At 40.1% G+C, this 16115-nt stretch overlaps 1 protein-coding gene across 1 annotated transcript in view; it reads left to right on the top strand.

Moving 5' to 3' along the window:
- snx29 (sorting nexin 29) overlaps positions 1-16115 on the top strand; it is a 127064-nt gene that overhangs the window by 64984 nt on the left and 45965 nt on the right. Inside the window, exons 15-16 of the mRNA XM_083904118.1 lie at positions 621-718; positions 15937-16053. Coding sequence (XP_083760244.1) covers positions 621-718; positions 15937-16053 — 215 coding nt within the window. The remainder of the gene's footprint in view (positions 1-620; positions 719-15936; positions 16054-16115) is intronic.

The following is a 16115-nucleotide window of genomic DNA, read 5'->3' as shown; positions in this document are numbered from 1 at the left end:
TATATCTCTGTACGTTTGGTACTCCGTAATCTCCCTCCCTCCATCTCTATCTTGTCGAGGCGTTTCGCTGTGTGGCGGGGCCACAAAACAAATCCATCCTCCACTCGGCCTTCTACGAAAAAAAAGATTTAGACTTCAGCTTCTGAGACCCGCTGTGTGTTTTTGTTTGTGTGTGTAGGGGGAGGGAACACGATTAGTTGATGTTCACGGGCTCAGAAAGTGGCGCCGGAGGCTCCGTCGTGATGACTTTAGCTGGGTTAGTGAGCTACGGTCGACCAAAGGAAACAATAAAACTTTAGTCTGTGCGCAGGAAGTCACAGCAGCGAGAGCAGAGTTTATCATTCTGACAGAGCAGAAAGAAAGACAAATGTGACCGTGCCACGTACGGCAATTTTATATTTCTGCGCACACAGGCACACGTCTATGTTATTTTTGGGAGGTGTATGACTCATATTTACTACAGCGTGTGACACGTCTGGAATAAAATGGGGATTTATGGCTCTTTCGTGTCTATAATATAGATTTTCTCTTTCCCGAAACGGTTGCCGTTTTTGTAACTCAATGACACAATGATAGAAACCCTCTCTTTATAATCGTTGCTCTTCTCTTTGCTCTCTCAGTGTTGCGGTCCAGCGAGGAGCAGACCCCCGTCCCGCAGAATAAGTTCATGGGTGACGCGGAGGAGCTCGCCGCCAGCTACGAACGCAAACTCATCGAGGTAAGTGTGCCGTCTGTATGTGTTTACGATGCTTGTCGAGGCTTTGTCTCCGGTGGGTAACAACCCAGTAGTATATCGTTGATACGCTGTTGTCTTTCATTTCTGGAAGTTAAATACAAAACTGGAGCGAGGAGACCGTTTAATTAGAAGTCAAGGAGCTTTATAGGCGCATGGAAGGTGGGTGTTTTTTTTTTTTATAGAACGCCAACAAGGAAGTGAGGATATATTGAATAGCCACCAGGGGGCAAATCCACTGAAAAGGAAAGGAAAGTTTGAAAGGAAGTGTACGGGAAAGTTAGTCGATTTATAACGCCAAATAAACGTTTTCCTGTGCCGTTCTTCTTCAGTAGAACATGTCGTTAGCTGCTAGCTGGTTTTAGCGAATACAAACCTGGTCTTCTGTAAACCTCCTGGAAAGTTACTCTACGCTTTTTCTGTCTTAATCTTAATCCAGTCTGGCCATTCTTCCATGACCTCTGGCTTGAGGGTCACAGGTTATCTCACGATATGCGATACCAAAAATGTCACGATACAACGATTCTGTGATAATCAATATATATTGCAAGACAATCATGTAGCGATACATCACTGATTTGCCGTTAATGTGAAAAGTTCAGGATTTCTCTATTTAATCACAACATAGAAGTGCGTAAAGTCTATGTTTTGAACGTGGATGGAGCATCGCTTAACGTTGCTTTCTCCATTATCCCGCTGTTAACTCCCTTTTCTTCGGCCAGGTAACTTCCACCCAAGTTTCTCTCATTTATTTGAGCAGCGCCGCCATAAGGCGACATGAAGTAACGACACCTACGACTGATTACCGTACCTTAACTTGTTAAATTAATAAAATATCGATACTTGCCCTTTACGTATCGATTATCGTATTGCTCTGGAGAGTATAGAGATGGTTGTGCATGGAAAATCCCAGTAGCTCAACAGTTTCTGAAGTGCTCAGACCAGCCCAACTAGCTGCAACAATCCAAAGTAAAAAAGTGACTGTAATCACCAGCCTTTCCCATTCTAATGCTGCCATTAGTGAACCTAACACAGTGGCTGGAGAACATCTTCCCCCTTGCTTCTACTCGTCTTTATGCAAAGCTTAGCAAATGAAGCCTGATAGCTCCTGCTTCTTCCACTGATAAAAAGTTATAATATATAATTTTCACTTTATTCTACTTTATCACCTGCCAGTGAGCAAATCTCAAATATTTCCCCAAGAGAAACAAAGCAAATCACAAGCTTTATGTCCAATTCTCTTCTAGCTGCCACACAATATAAAAAAAAACTTGTAGGACCAAATTGTCGTACTGTTTGGCAGTAATTTAATTTATATTTGGTAATGATTTATCGGTGTTGGCTGGAACATTTGTTAACAAGCAAAAGTTAAAGAGAGAATGATAAGATGAAGTTTTCCTCCCGCTGCTAAGTTCTCGCCAAGCTTCTTTATCTAAATAAAGCATCTCTCTCTCTTCGTGTTGCATTGATTTCAGTTCATTGTAACGGCTCCAGTTCTCTTATTCCCCTCCCTGTAAAGCAGAGTCTTCTCAGATACATTGATTGCAGTGCATCGTGGGGGTTTTCTAATCGTCAGACATCAGGCGTATCGCTTCTAGTTGTGTGAGCGATGATGAGGAGTTGTGATCGGATTTCCTGTTCGACTGACCAATGAGAACAGAGGAGAAAAGAAAAGAAGAGGCAACATCTGTGTATTCTAATGTGTGTGAGGGCCCCGACATCAATAATTAAATCACAGTTATATATTTCTTTAATAAGGAATAATTCCCTGTCTGTTTGGCCAAACTATGTTTGCTCTTATTTATGCATGTGCGATGCATTTTTAATGGTGTTTACTTATTTATCTGTTCATTTGCCTGACTGTCAGTCTCGACTGGGCTTTAACGCAAGGTCCTGGAGGACACAAGTGGGGACTTGTGGTCCCAGGTCGTCCAGACCGTCAAGGCTTTGTTAAAAATAAGCCTGAAATAAGGTTTATTTTCTGCTTCTGTTGTCGATTTGTAAGAAGTTTTTTTTGTAGAAATATTGTAAAAATGTGAATGTGGCGCTGGCTCTGTTCAGCACCACAGAGACCCACAGGGATGAGGGAGTGAAAAAGATGCAGATACTCTCTCGTAGGAATCTTCTCTTCTTTCTGTACTTCCTTTTCTCATCTTTAGGAATTACTTTAGGACGTCTGGACTTTTTTTATTTTTTAAACCATAAAAAGCTGGGATTATATGTCGGCTGCCGGAGGTTGCAGAGCTGATTTTCTTAACTTCTGGTCAATAATGGATTTGTAGTGGTATAGTGGATTTCCTGAACGGATCGTGCATCATTATTCCTTTCCGTTTTTTGCAGCCAGCGAGCAGAGCAGTCAGGGAATCACTTGTGGAGACATTTCAGCAGACTAACATTAAAGCACAGACGGATTGGATCCGTGAATTACGTCCGTATTGGAAACCGATACCGATACTGGATCAGATCGGCCCCATCCCGAGTTAAAATAGTGTATTAACTAAGGTTATTACACTTTTGAAATTTTCATTGGCTTTTGTTCTTATTTACTTTTTAGTTTAGTTTTTATTTTGTGGAATTGGCTAGTTTCTGCCAACAAACCCTCCTGAAATTGACCTTAAAGCTTCGACCTGTTATTTAACCAAACTGACTAAGAACATGAACTGATACAAGGCTCTGACTTGTGGAGGAAGCTTTTATTTTTACACTTTGATGATTCCAGGATGTTCTTCCACCGCCTTCTCACCTGCTCCTTCTTCCTTTTTATTCTCTCCTTCACTTCAAAGCCGTGACAGTGGCTACATGTTTTTTTCGAGGTGTGTTCATGTGCGTACGCCGATGAGTGTTTTCTCACACGGATCTTGCGTGTGCGGTTGATCTAAGCCGGGGTTTTTAAAGAGGGAGGTTTCGCTGCAGCGTAATCCCAGCGGACCCGGCGCCTGTCAGGAATGAAAGGAATTGCAATAAAGTGATGAAATGAGCGAAAGAAAGACAACGATAGATGAAGAGAGAGAAAAGAGAGATAACAATCAAGGTGGGGAGAAAGAGAAACCCGCCGCAACTCGGGGGAATAGGCGCATAAGCATTTTAATTTCCATCTTTATTGCGCGGCGCTTTTCATTGTGTGTGTGTGAGCAATAAAAAAACAAATTACATAACGCGGTTAACACGTCCGCTGAGATTTGTGAGAAACGGCAAAAAGATGCATGACATTGATCGGCGAGGCTGGAGTGATAAGGAAAAGGGGTGGGCAGGTGGTGATGTAACGCGTCCTCTTATCGGAGCTCACAGGCTGCTGCTGCTGCTGATGCTGCTGCTGCTGGGGTCAGGTGCACAAACGCCTCTCGACACCTCATTCACTCTCACCTGCACGTGATTGGTTGTCTTAATAACACATTTAATCTGCTATAAAACAAAAGAGAGCAATACATAAATAAAAGAGGCTAACTTCAGATTTTCAAGCACCTGAGGCGTTCAAGAACACCTCAAACCAAAGCCAAAAACTCCAGTGTAGAGAGAGAGAGTGGAATTATATTAAAGCTGGCTACAAGGGGATTTTTTTTTTTTAGCTCGACTGATGTAAGTAAATTATATAAAACTTCATACACAACCACCTTTTATTACGCTCCATACTCGGTTATGTACTTGTGATACTATTTGCTGCAATTCCCGGTGGGGAAGACTGTGAAGTAAAATCACTTTTACTGCTTGAATATTTAGTTTTGCCGGTATAGTAAATATATTATAGATGTATTTACTTGTAAAACAGATTTTCTTTCTTTCATACTGTCCAATTTTTCTTTCAAATTAAGTTTGCATCATTTGTAGAGGCATATTTTACATGAAAACGTGTGTTGGTTTGCTTTGTTTCTTGACCGTCTACACACACACAACATTTTCTGTTACAGTTAAACTGTCCTGGTTCAGCAAACCCAGCAGATTATCCACCAGGTTCCTCTTCTGTTCTGCAGTACATATAAACATATACGAGGTGCATTCAATGAGCCTGGTAAATTTGATCACTTCTGTGGGCTTCACAGTGGCTCCCTGTAGCTTCAACAGAGAAAACTGAAATGTTTGCACATTTCTGTTTTGGTTTGTTAGAATATAGCATAAATAGTTCTATATAGAATATATAGCAAAAGAATATATCAGCAACACAATAACACAAGCAAAAATACTACTAATACCATAATTGTCAACAGATTATGTGAGAGTTTGAAATTAAAGATGGTTTGATCATATCGCGTACTCCTGTGAGCAAATCATCTTGAGTTATAATCTGCGACTGGGCTGTCAATCAAACGAAAGCAAACCTCCAGAATCCCGATGGAGCAGATTAGCAGGAGTTTTTGAATGGAACTCTTAATGAATTTCGAGATGCGCTTTCATTGCACTCACTGAGGCGTGACCCATTTCATAGGCTTTAAAAAAAAAAAAAGCATATTATGGCTAATGTGCATTGGCACATTTGCATTTAATATATTATATAATAGGATCACTGTAGCATGGGCACACTTTGAATAGAATGGCACCAGATGATTTAGACCAGAACAGTGAGCAGATAGCATCACCGGACAAACTAATGCTATAGATGGTCATATTTATGAATATAGCTCATTTAAAACAACATGAGTTCAGCAAAAGTAACTCCACCTCACATCCAGTAAACAAACTCTACGTATGTTAGACGTCCAGATAAACATGCATGCACTTATTTTGACGGCGTTTTTTTGTATGTTCTGCCGTCTTGTGCTGGCACGTATGAGGGGAGCGCTTCTGGAGGATAGTGAAGCGATGTGGGTCAAAACTTCCAGTGGGATCGGGGATTCTCCCTTTGATCCGCGAGCTCATTAATTAACCATAAACAACATCAAGAACAAGAACTACAATTACAAGCCACCGACTCGGAGTCTCCTTCGTACCGAGGGGAAGACGCAGTAATAACCTGGAGAATACGTAATGATATGCCCGTTGTCTTCTCGGTATAATTCAGGTGAATCTTCTTTGAAGCCCCTTTTATGGTTTTATTTATGCCAAAGAGTTTTGTTTTTATATTTCAGCATCCATATGAGAATGAGTCCGTGTCCAGACTGAGAGTTTATGTAATAAATTAACCGTTCACTTGCACATTTTCAATTTGTGAAACACTTCATTCTGAATGGGACGAATCGTTGCACAATGCGTTTATGTAGACGTTAAAATTTAATGCCCCGTGCTATGGAGCTTGCGGATGTATATGTTAAAGTCATTCGGCGTGACTCGAGATCACTGGTGAGAAATCCTCGCGCAGCAGCAGTGTATAGGTCTGTCTTTATGCTTCATCTTGATTATCTTCATCTAACGGCCTCGTAATGCGATCACTGAGCCCACTGCCCTCTTAGTTACTGTTGCTATGTCTGTTAAGATTGCCGTCCTTGCATAATGCACTTTACAGTAATAAAGGCGCATTTGCTCGTTTTCAGTCGGAGGAAGTGGAAAGGACCCTATTTAGAACACTGTTGACTAATGTGTCTTGTTCATTTATTTATAGTTTAATGCCAAATGCCTGTGACATTAAAGCTAAATATACCACACCAAAAAAAAGAAAGCATTAGTATAGTATTATTATGACAATAAAACACTTAATCTAGTGCAGTTTCTTCAGTTCCAGTTTAGAATGAGGCCAGTTTGGTAAATGTCACAACACTTTATCTAAAGTCGTGTTGGCTGCTGTTGTTTTATGATCATTAGCTGGGGTTTATTTTCACACATAACCCGATGCTACTTGGTTTTTTGGAACTAACACATGGTTAGTTAGTTTTCCGCTCGGAGTTTGCCAGCCTGACATTCCCACTAATCCATTTCCCTACACATTATTTTAGAAAGGCTGGAAAAAGACACCACCTCCTGAACTCATTTAATGTTCAGTATCACTCCTTTTCACCCACGTATTTATGTATTTATGGACAAGTATATATATATATATACATGTAATAAATTCACCATTATGTGGATTATATGACAAACAATATTTGTCAGATACAAGATGCATTCAATGAGCCTGGCAAATTTGATCACTTCTGTGGGCTTCACTGCATGTTGATCTAATACAGGGGTCTGCAACCTGCGGCTCTACGGCCACACGGCTCTTCAGCGCCTCTGAGGTGGCTCCTCGTAGCTTCAGAATATATATTTTTTTGTCTTTAATCTTTAATATAATATATTTGGCAAATGGTCATTTGGACACAAACACATTGTTTTATTTATTTCAAAGTGGGTCATTCATTTTCCACAAATAATGTAAGGACACAAATTGTATTTCAAAGTAGGTCTACATGTGCCAACACTGTGTTTTTCTGTATTTTCCTTTATTAACGGGTAAAAACAGCTATGAAAAGTCAATACTTTTTTTGTAGTTCTTAATCTACATCATAAATACATGATCCTATCTTCATTTTATGGGTCAGATAGGTTTTGTGGCTCCAGATTAATTATTTTTGGGTGGTGAGGGGGTCAAAAATGGCTCCTCTGATTCTGAGCTTAGAGAAGCTTCAAGATGCATTCAAGACACCTCGTAAATGTCATACTACTGCAAACATGCAGCCTGCTAGTGCTGATACCTTGTTGTAATATATGCACCACAAATCAATCATTGGAGAAGAAAAATGTTTTATAAATGCAGTTTTTGATGAAACTCTGTTCAGTTTTGTGTATTTTTTTTGAATATAATTACAAATAATGGGCCTTAAATGTGCATAATTCATCCATCAATTTTGTCATTTGATCTCCCGTCTGCCAGAGTATGTAAACACTCACTGACTACTGAAACAGTCAATATGATCATTTTTTGCCCTTGACAGTGACGGTTGTTGTTGAATGTAAACCCTAATCAAAAATCTGTCCAAACAAATTTGACATGCATAGACTGAGAGAACAGTTCTATGAAAGTTCATCTGCATTGTGATGAAAACAGCCCAGAATGAAAGCTGACAGATTGTACGTTAACGCTGTCATCACTGTGGCGTTTCAGGGATATAATACGACATTAAAGAAAAACAACAACAAACGTGAATGATCCAAGTGCTCATCGCGTTGGCCGTGTGATGTGTGCTGGGCCCAGATTTAGCCTTTTTTCTGTGAACTTCCATTTTGTGTCTTTTGTGTAAACTCCATCTGCCGCTCTCACTTTGTATCTTTTTATACCTCAGTTCAGAGTGGACAGCTTGACTTCTATACATTTTTCCATTTTTGTGTCTGTCCATATTTCAGGATGGAGTGAGTCAGAGACACACGGGCTGCATTTAGATTTACAAAAGCGGACATGTCCTGAGTGACGTCTCACCCTGTTTAAGATCTTTAAACAAACCTTTGATGCCCCTGCAAACTGAGCATCCCTTTCAAGTCATGATGTCTTGCCCACTATTAATATGAATGCAAAAAAACTGGCTGCACGTTACTGCACAGTAAAAACAGATCATTTCACTTTAAAAAAAGAAGAGGAAACTGAATATTTTCAAAGACAAATTAATGTGCACCACAGTGCAAAAAGAGCCCTATTAGAAATAAGCCAAATTGAATTTTCTTGCTTTAAGGAAAAATAATCTACCAATGGGTTAAGCATATTTTGCGTGGCTGGAATTCTGTCAGACTGTAATTATACTTAAAATGCGGAAAAACAGACGAAAAACTAGACATAACTGGACAAAATTGAAGAAAGTTGTACTTATATCACACATGTAAGAAAACAAGTCTTCCTTTATTTGATTAAGCTGACTTTAAGATTTTATACCCAATACATTTCCCATCTGTGTTGGTGAATTTTACTCCTGTATTTACTTCATACACACCATTGTTTAGCTTGTTAATGGTAACTGAATCTTTAAGTAACCTGTGATATCTTATTAGGACCAAGTTCCCCCTAAAATTAGACGTTTAAAAAAAAAAAAAGGATATATGTTTAGATTTTGGACCAAGGTAAGGAAAAATTGTACTGTCTAAATAGGAATAGATATAGTAATTTGGACATTTTTGTCCTGTTTGCATGAGTTATTGTAGTTTTTGTATCTCGTAACACACACACACTTGCACAGCATCCTTGGTCAGGACACTCATAGAGATTATGCATTCACAAGACCCTTGCACACGCTCTTACACACTATAAAGACAACTTATTTATGTTGCAGTTTGCAAATACTGAAATTGTGTGAAAAATTTCAAAATCTACCAAAAAACACACTATGTATAAAGTAATGGACGTGTTGTGTGAATGGACGACAGATTGATTTCCAATGCTGTTCAAACGTCTGCATCTTCTACAGACGCCCAGAAACCCCTCTAGGTTAAAAGAACCTGTTGAATTCAGGCTCAAGTCGAGTCAAGTTGAGCTTTCTCTGCCACTTAACCCGGCTCAGCTCAGACTAAATTCTAGGGGATAGGATATGCTCCAAAGTTGGGTAAGAGTAAAAGTAGAGGATGACAATGAGTGTGTGCTTTTGTCTTTGAAAGTGTTTGTATATGTGGGAGTGTGCGTCATGAGGTGACAGTTACCATTAATGACCTCCCCCCCCTCCACACACACACCCTCATTGAACGCCTCATTAAATATATTTTAGAAAGGTCCTTTTCATTCAAAGACCTGCATTGTTTACATTGTGATGTAGCACACCACTGCTATAACATATATATATATATATATATATATATATATATTTTTTTTTACATTACCCAGGATCAGCTGTGAGTCCCAGGTGGCAGGAATATACTGTACCTTGCATGCTTATGCGTTTTTTTGTGTGCGCTTGAAATGCCAAACAGAGACCAAGGCACCATTAGAACTCCCAATATGCACCGCGAGTACCTTGCGCTGTTGAAAAGTGATTGGTTGAAGTTGATAACGTTTCCTTGCTAAACCCACAACAGGGACAACTTGTTTCCTTTAAGTGATGGACATATTTCCCCTATTTATTAACAAGCTACCTCACAGAAACTGCTTATTCACATGCCGGAGGAGTGGGAAATAATCCACAGTGTGCAAAAACAGCTCTGTAATGATTGCGAATTTGCTTGCCCCAGCTCCTCAGGCGGAACATTGCCGTGCATTATGGTCACTTAAGTCCCGAGCTTTCATCATAGTACGGCCCTGGGAGCTCCCTGCTGAGACACACAGCCATGGCTTCCTACTCCCATTTTTGTTTGTGAATGCAACAACAACAACAAAAAAAATCTGTTCCAGATACGCCCTCCATCCGCTCCACCTCAGGGTTTTAGATCCTCACAAAGGAGGAGAAGTTTTTCACAAATACTGTCTACGTTTTACTTTGAAAACCCTGTGGTATCTGTACACATTTTACTTTTACTTCACTACATTTTCCTCTAACTGTCTTTGTTACTCGTTACTACCAATTTAAATCAGAAGAAGAAGAGTTGGTTATGGTCTGTATATATAGCGAGCTTTTCTAGTCTTGATGAACTGATTTACACTACAGTTTTCAGCCATTCACACGCTTCCACATGGGGTTAAGTGTCTTGCTTAATGACACATACAGTACAGGCTAGAAGAGCCAGGAATTGAACCCACAACCTTCCAGTTGGAAGACAACTTGCCCTACCACTGACCCACCATGGCTCAATCCTTACTACTCACTTTTACTCATCAGAAAATCACTTTGATACTTAAGTACAGTAAAAGTCATATATTTTAAGACTTTTACTTCAGTAATATTATTAAAAAAGTGACTTCAAACTTCTACCAAAGTCATTTTCTGGTAAGATGTTTGTACTTTATACAAGACTGGTGCTGTTTCTATTCTTTGATGGTCACTCAAAGCTGTTTTACACTACAGTTTTACCATTCACACTTCCATACAGCACATCTATGTGCACCACATTGTCTATCACTCATCTTTCATACCCATTCACATGGGTTAAATGTCTTGCTCAATGACACATACAGTACAGGCTAGAAGAGCCAGGAATTGAACCCACAACCTTCCAGTTGGAAGACACTTGCCCTACCACTGACCCACCATGACTCAACCCTCATACTCACTTTTACTTATCAGAAAATGACTTTGATACTTAAGTACAGTAAAAGTCATATATTTTAAGACTTTTACTTCAGTAATATTATTAAAAAAGTGACTTCAAACTTCTTCCAAAGTCATTTTCTGGTAAGATGTTTGTACTTTATACAAGCCTGGTGCTGTTTCTAGTCTTTGATGGTCACTCAAAGCTGTTTTACACTACAGTTTTACCATTCACACTTCCATACAGCACATCTATGTGCACCACATTGTCTATCACTCATCTTTCATACCCATTCACATGGGGTTAAGTGTCTTGCCCAAGGACATAGTGTTACATAGACTAGCGGAGGTGGGAATCAAACCCACAACCTTCAAGTTGAAAGACAACTAACTACCACTGAGCTACCGTCGCCCTATACAGTTGTACCTTCTGCAACTAAGCAAACTTCTAGGTGATTATTGGTGATACAGAGGTAAAAATATCTTCCTGAAACTATTTTTTTAATGTGGAAACACCTTTTTTCTACTGAAAGTGTCGTACGGTGCGTGACTTTCCTGCGTCAACGCTGTAAGCCCGTCACCTGCCTCTGCTGTGCTGTTTTTTTTTTTCACGGCTTCACACTAAAAGCTTTTCAACTTGAAATTGCGCTGGCTTGAAGGGAAGTGTAAATCATTCCATCACCTTCAAGACTCAACAAGGGACCGCTCAGGTTTGTCGAGTGTTGCGAGCCGAGTAGACATGCTAACTCAGCGAGACGGCGGTACATGTCGTGCTCTGCTCGTTGTGTGTGAGAATTAATATCCTCCCCGCGGTCTGCTCCTGTGCTTGTTGTTGCCTTGTTCTTTGGATCCTATTTATGTCCTTTCATCCCCCTTTGTATTCATTTTCACACTCTCATTTGTGTTAAAAAAAACTCAAACTGAACTCTCTCTGACACCGCCCTTCACCTCGTGAAACTCTTTCATTAATTCATTCCGCACTCATCTGTATTTAAACCATTTATATGGCGACGTGAAAGGGAATTTTAACAGGCACTAATCAGCTCCTTATCCTGCAGATGCAGTTTTTATTGATATCATTAACGGGAGCCTTTGTGTGGCCTTGAGTTGACCAAGGTCAGCGTATACAGTGGGATAATGCAGATTAGTAATGATTATTGCATGTAACGCTTAAACCTGGTCATGCATTTTAATGATAATGGTAAGATTTGACTTTAACAAATGTCTGTCTGGACTTTTTCCTGCTTATTTTAACCAGAAAAGGGCCAGAAAATATCCTGTGAGTAAGTGATATTGCCCATTTTTCCAGAACAACTTTCAATATCTGGCAGTTATTTGCAATTTGGCTAAGGCAATTATGCTATTAGGCTAACGGTTTTGGAAAACAATGTAGCTGTATACGGACACCAGATTTTGCGTATTAAAATTAAAATTTGCACGGTATAACACATTATTTAAAATGACATTTGCTTGAGTTTTTGTATCAATGTCCAACTACTCTCTGGTGACAAATACGCTGATTCGCCGGCTTCCTGAAACAGCGCGAGTGAAATTACCGTAATAACCACACATTGGCTTTGACGTGCAACGTCTCAACTTCCAGAAACTGCTGGAATTTTTCCAATAGCACAAACCGTCACATAACTACGGTAATGCAAAGTGTTCATATAGTCTTATACACATCGTACTATACTGTTCCACACATATATGCATGGCCACAGAATGACAACGTGATTAGCTCCCTCTCATGGGAGAATTAATTGGGTTTCTTCACGCTTAAAATTAATTCCCCCCCTTTCATGAAACAGTTGTGGTGGTTCAATAAAGGAATGATGAATTGCGGCCGTGTCAAGGACAATTTTTTTTGGCGGGGTGTAACTACTTCCTGTTCCCCAAGAGAGAGAGAAAAAAAGTTTTAATTTTCTGTAACAAACGTCCAGGATAGCTTCCAGGATACAGACGCAGACACAGTCAGGTCTGGGGATTATATTTTGGAGCAGTGGTTGGCTTCTGTTTTATGTTTAAAGATTACCATCGGCTCTGCTTTATTACTTTGCCGCCTTATCTGATCCCGAGATTTCTAACATGTCTGATCTTCCGTCGTCGTGGTCGATATTAACTAAGCACCGTGGATGTATCTGTTACATTTTTTTTTTAAATGTGACCAGACTGGGGATCGAGTCGAGGCTTAAACCATATTCCTCAAAAACAGTTGTCAAAGTGAAATAGGTACGTTATTTTCCTTTTATCTCACAGTTAAATGATGACATTGAAGCATTGAATCACCAGCTTTGGCTCAATTACATCCTGTAGTTTCAAAATAAAAGCACTCTAGCATTTCTATTTCCTCTTCATTTCTCCCCTCGACACAAAGGTTTATTGTGAAATATTTGCAGTAGTACAGAGGTGCATTTAGAGCTTTTAAAAGTCTATTATTTATAGCGATTTTTCAAAGCCAAACCCCATTTAAAACCCAACAGCAGCTCCCAGAAGCAGATGATGTCATTAAAAGGCAACCGGCATGAATGAAAGTGTCTGTTTGCCTTCAGTATAAATAAAGATTTAATGGATTTGAAATGTGTTGGAAACATTCATTGGTTTATTTTTAAATATTTAAATGCAGAAATGTTACTTTTTTTGTCTTTTTGTGTGAGTAAAAATATGATAATCACACACTTTTAAGCCTTGTTACAACATATTTACTTAGTACTTTGATTGATGCGGTGCCCGCGGAGCTCAGGTTTGCGTCTGACAGTGGTGAAGATATAAACGCCTGCCCGAGGAGATGATGCATGTTGTGATTCTCTTAATAAGAGCGCTGCAGTTAAATAGCAGCAGCAGCAGCAGAGCCAAGAAACAAAGACAGACGTGTGTACAAATCAAATCTCTCCCGTGAAATGTTTTCATTGTCCTAATTGTCGCTATCATTTTTATATTTAGTCCGCGCTGCAGTCGTCGTCGGCCTTTTGAAATCACAACAGATCTGTAGATCTGAGTCGTGCGTCTGTAATTTGCTTCGCGTACTCGTCTCTGTCATCTCCAGTCTTCTCCGCACTCGCAGTTCACCTAAATATAGACGGCAGCAGCGTTTGAACATGTGATTTAAACATCTGAGGAGAGGGAGAGAGCGAACATGCAGCGTTTTTTTTGGCATCTCCACCTGAGTTGGCAAGTGAGTTTAGGATTCTTCAGATCACATTTTAGCCAACCACACACACACACACACGCTCCGGATTCAGAGTGAGATCAGCTCTCTTGTGGTTTCATCTCTGTGCTGCTGAATACTGCATTTGGATTTGAATGTTTATCTCACAACTTTCGGAAATGTTTCTCATATTTACCCCCCAAAAAACCTCATTGTGGGATTCTTATGCATTCCACATTTCAGCTTATTTAAATGTATTTAATTTTTTCACTGTCTATTTTTATTCTCTCTCTCTGATTGCTTTTTTTTAAATTTCACAGTCTGACCCAATTCCAGAGAGGGAAATATTTGTAATTTTATTTTACCTACCTTTAGGCAGACTCTGGTTCCCCAGATGTGAGGGCAACACGTTTCACACTATTACCTCGCTTTCTGCCTTTTTTTTTTTTTTTTTTTTTTTGAAACAGGGTTGTCATGGCAACTGAAGGTTTGAAGCTACTTTTAATACCGCAGCCGAGATTTATTTTTTTTTTTTGTTAAACATTAAAATTGAAATTGAAATATTCACTGGATGGCGTTTCTAACTGAAATTCCACAGGTGCGTCGCCTCTAGAGGGCAGCAGAGGGAGACTACCCTGGGTTGAAAAACAGAGCTCCGATATGTTTTGAGAAAAATCCCTGAAAACCCCTTTTTGATTTATGTTTTTCAAGGAATTGTCTGTCTTCAGTCAGGTGCTGTTAGCTTAGCAAAGCAAAGCTCTAACAAAATCCTCTTAGCAGGCCACTAAACAAAAAAGAAGAAGATTATTTTTTACTTTTATGAATCTGAAATAATTATATGTGATGGAGCGGTGATTGATTTTCTGCTCGGAGCAATCACTTCCCTCAAAGCCGTAGTTACAGTTCCTTTTCAGAAATGGAGCCAGAGGTAAAATGGCTCCATCATCTTTGGCAGATTTTCAAAATTCGTGGACCTCGCCTGGTAAAATAAGACAAACATGGGAAATCGGTCGGAGAATTCAAACCTCCATCGAGGGCAGTTCGGTTTCCTACAACCCCCAAAAACTCATCCGTATTGACCTCTTACTTTTTGATCAGTTTGATTGGATAGATGCATTTTGTTCCTAGCCACTCCTGTGCTGCTGCTGCATACACACATAAGCTCCCTCTGTCAGGTCTGACAGTGCAGAGCCTATTTTCAAATGAACGGTGTAGAATGTCATTTAAAACGGGGGAAGAAGTCGTCTTTGACGGACTGAAAAAATTGTGGTCCGACTCCGATCGCAATCCGGTCACAGTAAACACGTCTCCGTCTTCTGCGTAGAGAATAAATGTATAAACGTTTTTGCACACACTGTATCTTTAAGTTTTTTCCTCTTTGCGAGCTGTTGTGTTGAACCTGACGAATCCAGTTTATTTTGATAATTACTGTTATTTGTCATTATTACATAAGAGGCCTCTCCTCCTCCTTTGTGCCAGTGTGTGGGCTCTTTAAATGGCTCTGTGAATAAGTTAATGTAGGAAGGTCAGTACTGTCAGCAGCAGCAGCAGCAGCAGCAGCAGCAGCGACTCAGCTCACCTGACAGCTGTCGACGCTGCTCTGCCCGAGCGGCCGTGACAGCAGGTGTCCTCCGCACAGCACAGTGTGTGTCACAGTTGTCGGTCGACTGACAGAGACCTGTCCGCAGTGTCCAGCCTGGTTAGAAAGACATGCGTGCACACAGATGTGAATTACACAATGTCCAGGTTACTTAGAGCTGAGGACAGTTGAATAGGATATGAAGTGTTTTCACTCTCCTCACATCCTTTCTCTATTACTTTTTCCACTGTTTCACAGAATGTGTCCTGCTGTCAACATCCAATAAATTTCACGTCGCGTGCCTCTTAAACGGAAACTGAGGATTGTGTATTTTTTGTGTACGTTATCTCTGTGAAACGTGATTTTCTTTTGTCTGTTTTTTTTTTCTTCTTTTACATATTTATGAATCGCATCATATTTGTTCCACAGCGTGATTAATCTAAGTGTTTTTGTTTGTTTTTCTGTTGCGCCGCAGGTGGCCGAGATGCACGGCGAGCTGATCGAGTTCAACGAGCGCCTGTACCGGACCTTGATGGCCAAGGACCACCTCATTATCCAGATGAGACAGGAACTCATTGACCTGAGAGGACCGGTGAGTGCACACACACTCACACACACACACACACACACACACACACACACTGATGTATTGTC

Source organism: Microchirus variegatus, assembly GCF_963457635.1.
Source record: "Microchirus variegatus genome assembly, chromosome: 17".
Classification (NCBI taxonomy): Eukaryota; Metazoa; Chordata; class Actinopteri; order Pleuronectiformes; family Soleidae; genus Microchirus; species Microchirus variegatus.
Note: the sequence above shows the minus strand (reverse complement) of the source record. Positions and strands in the feature narration are given on the sequence as shown.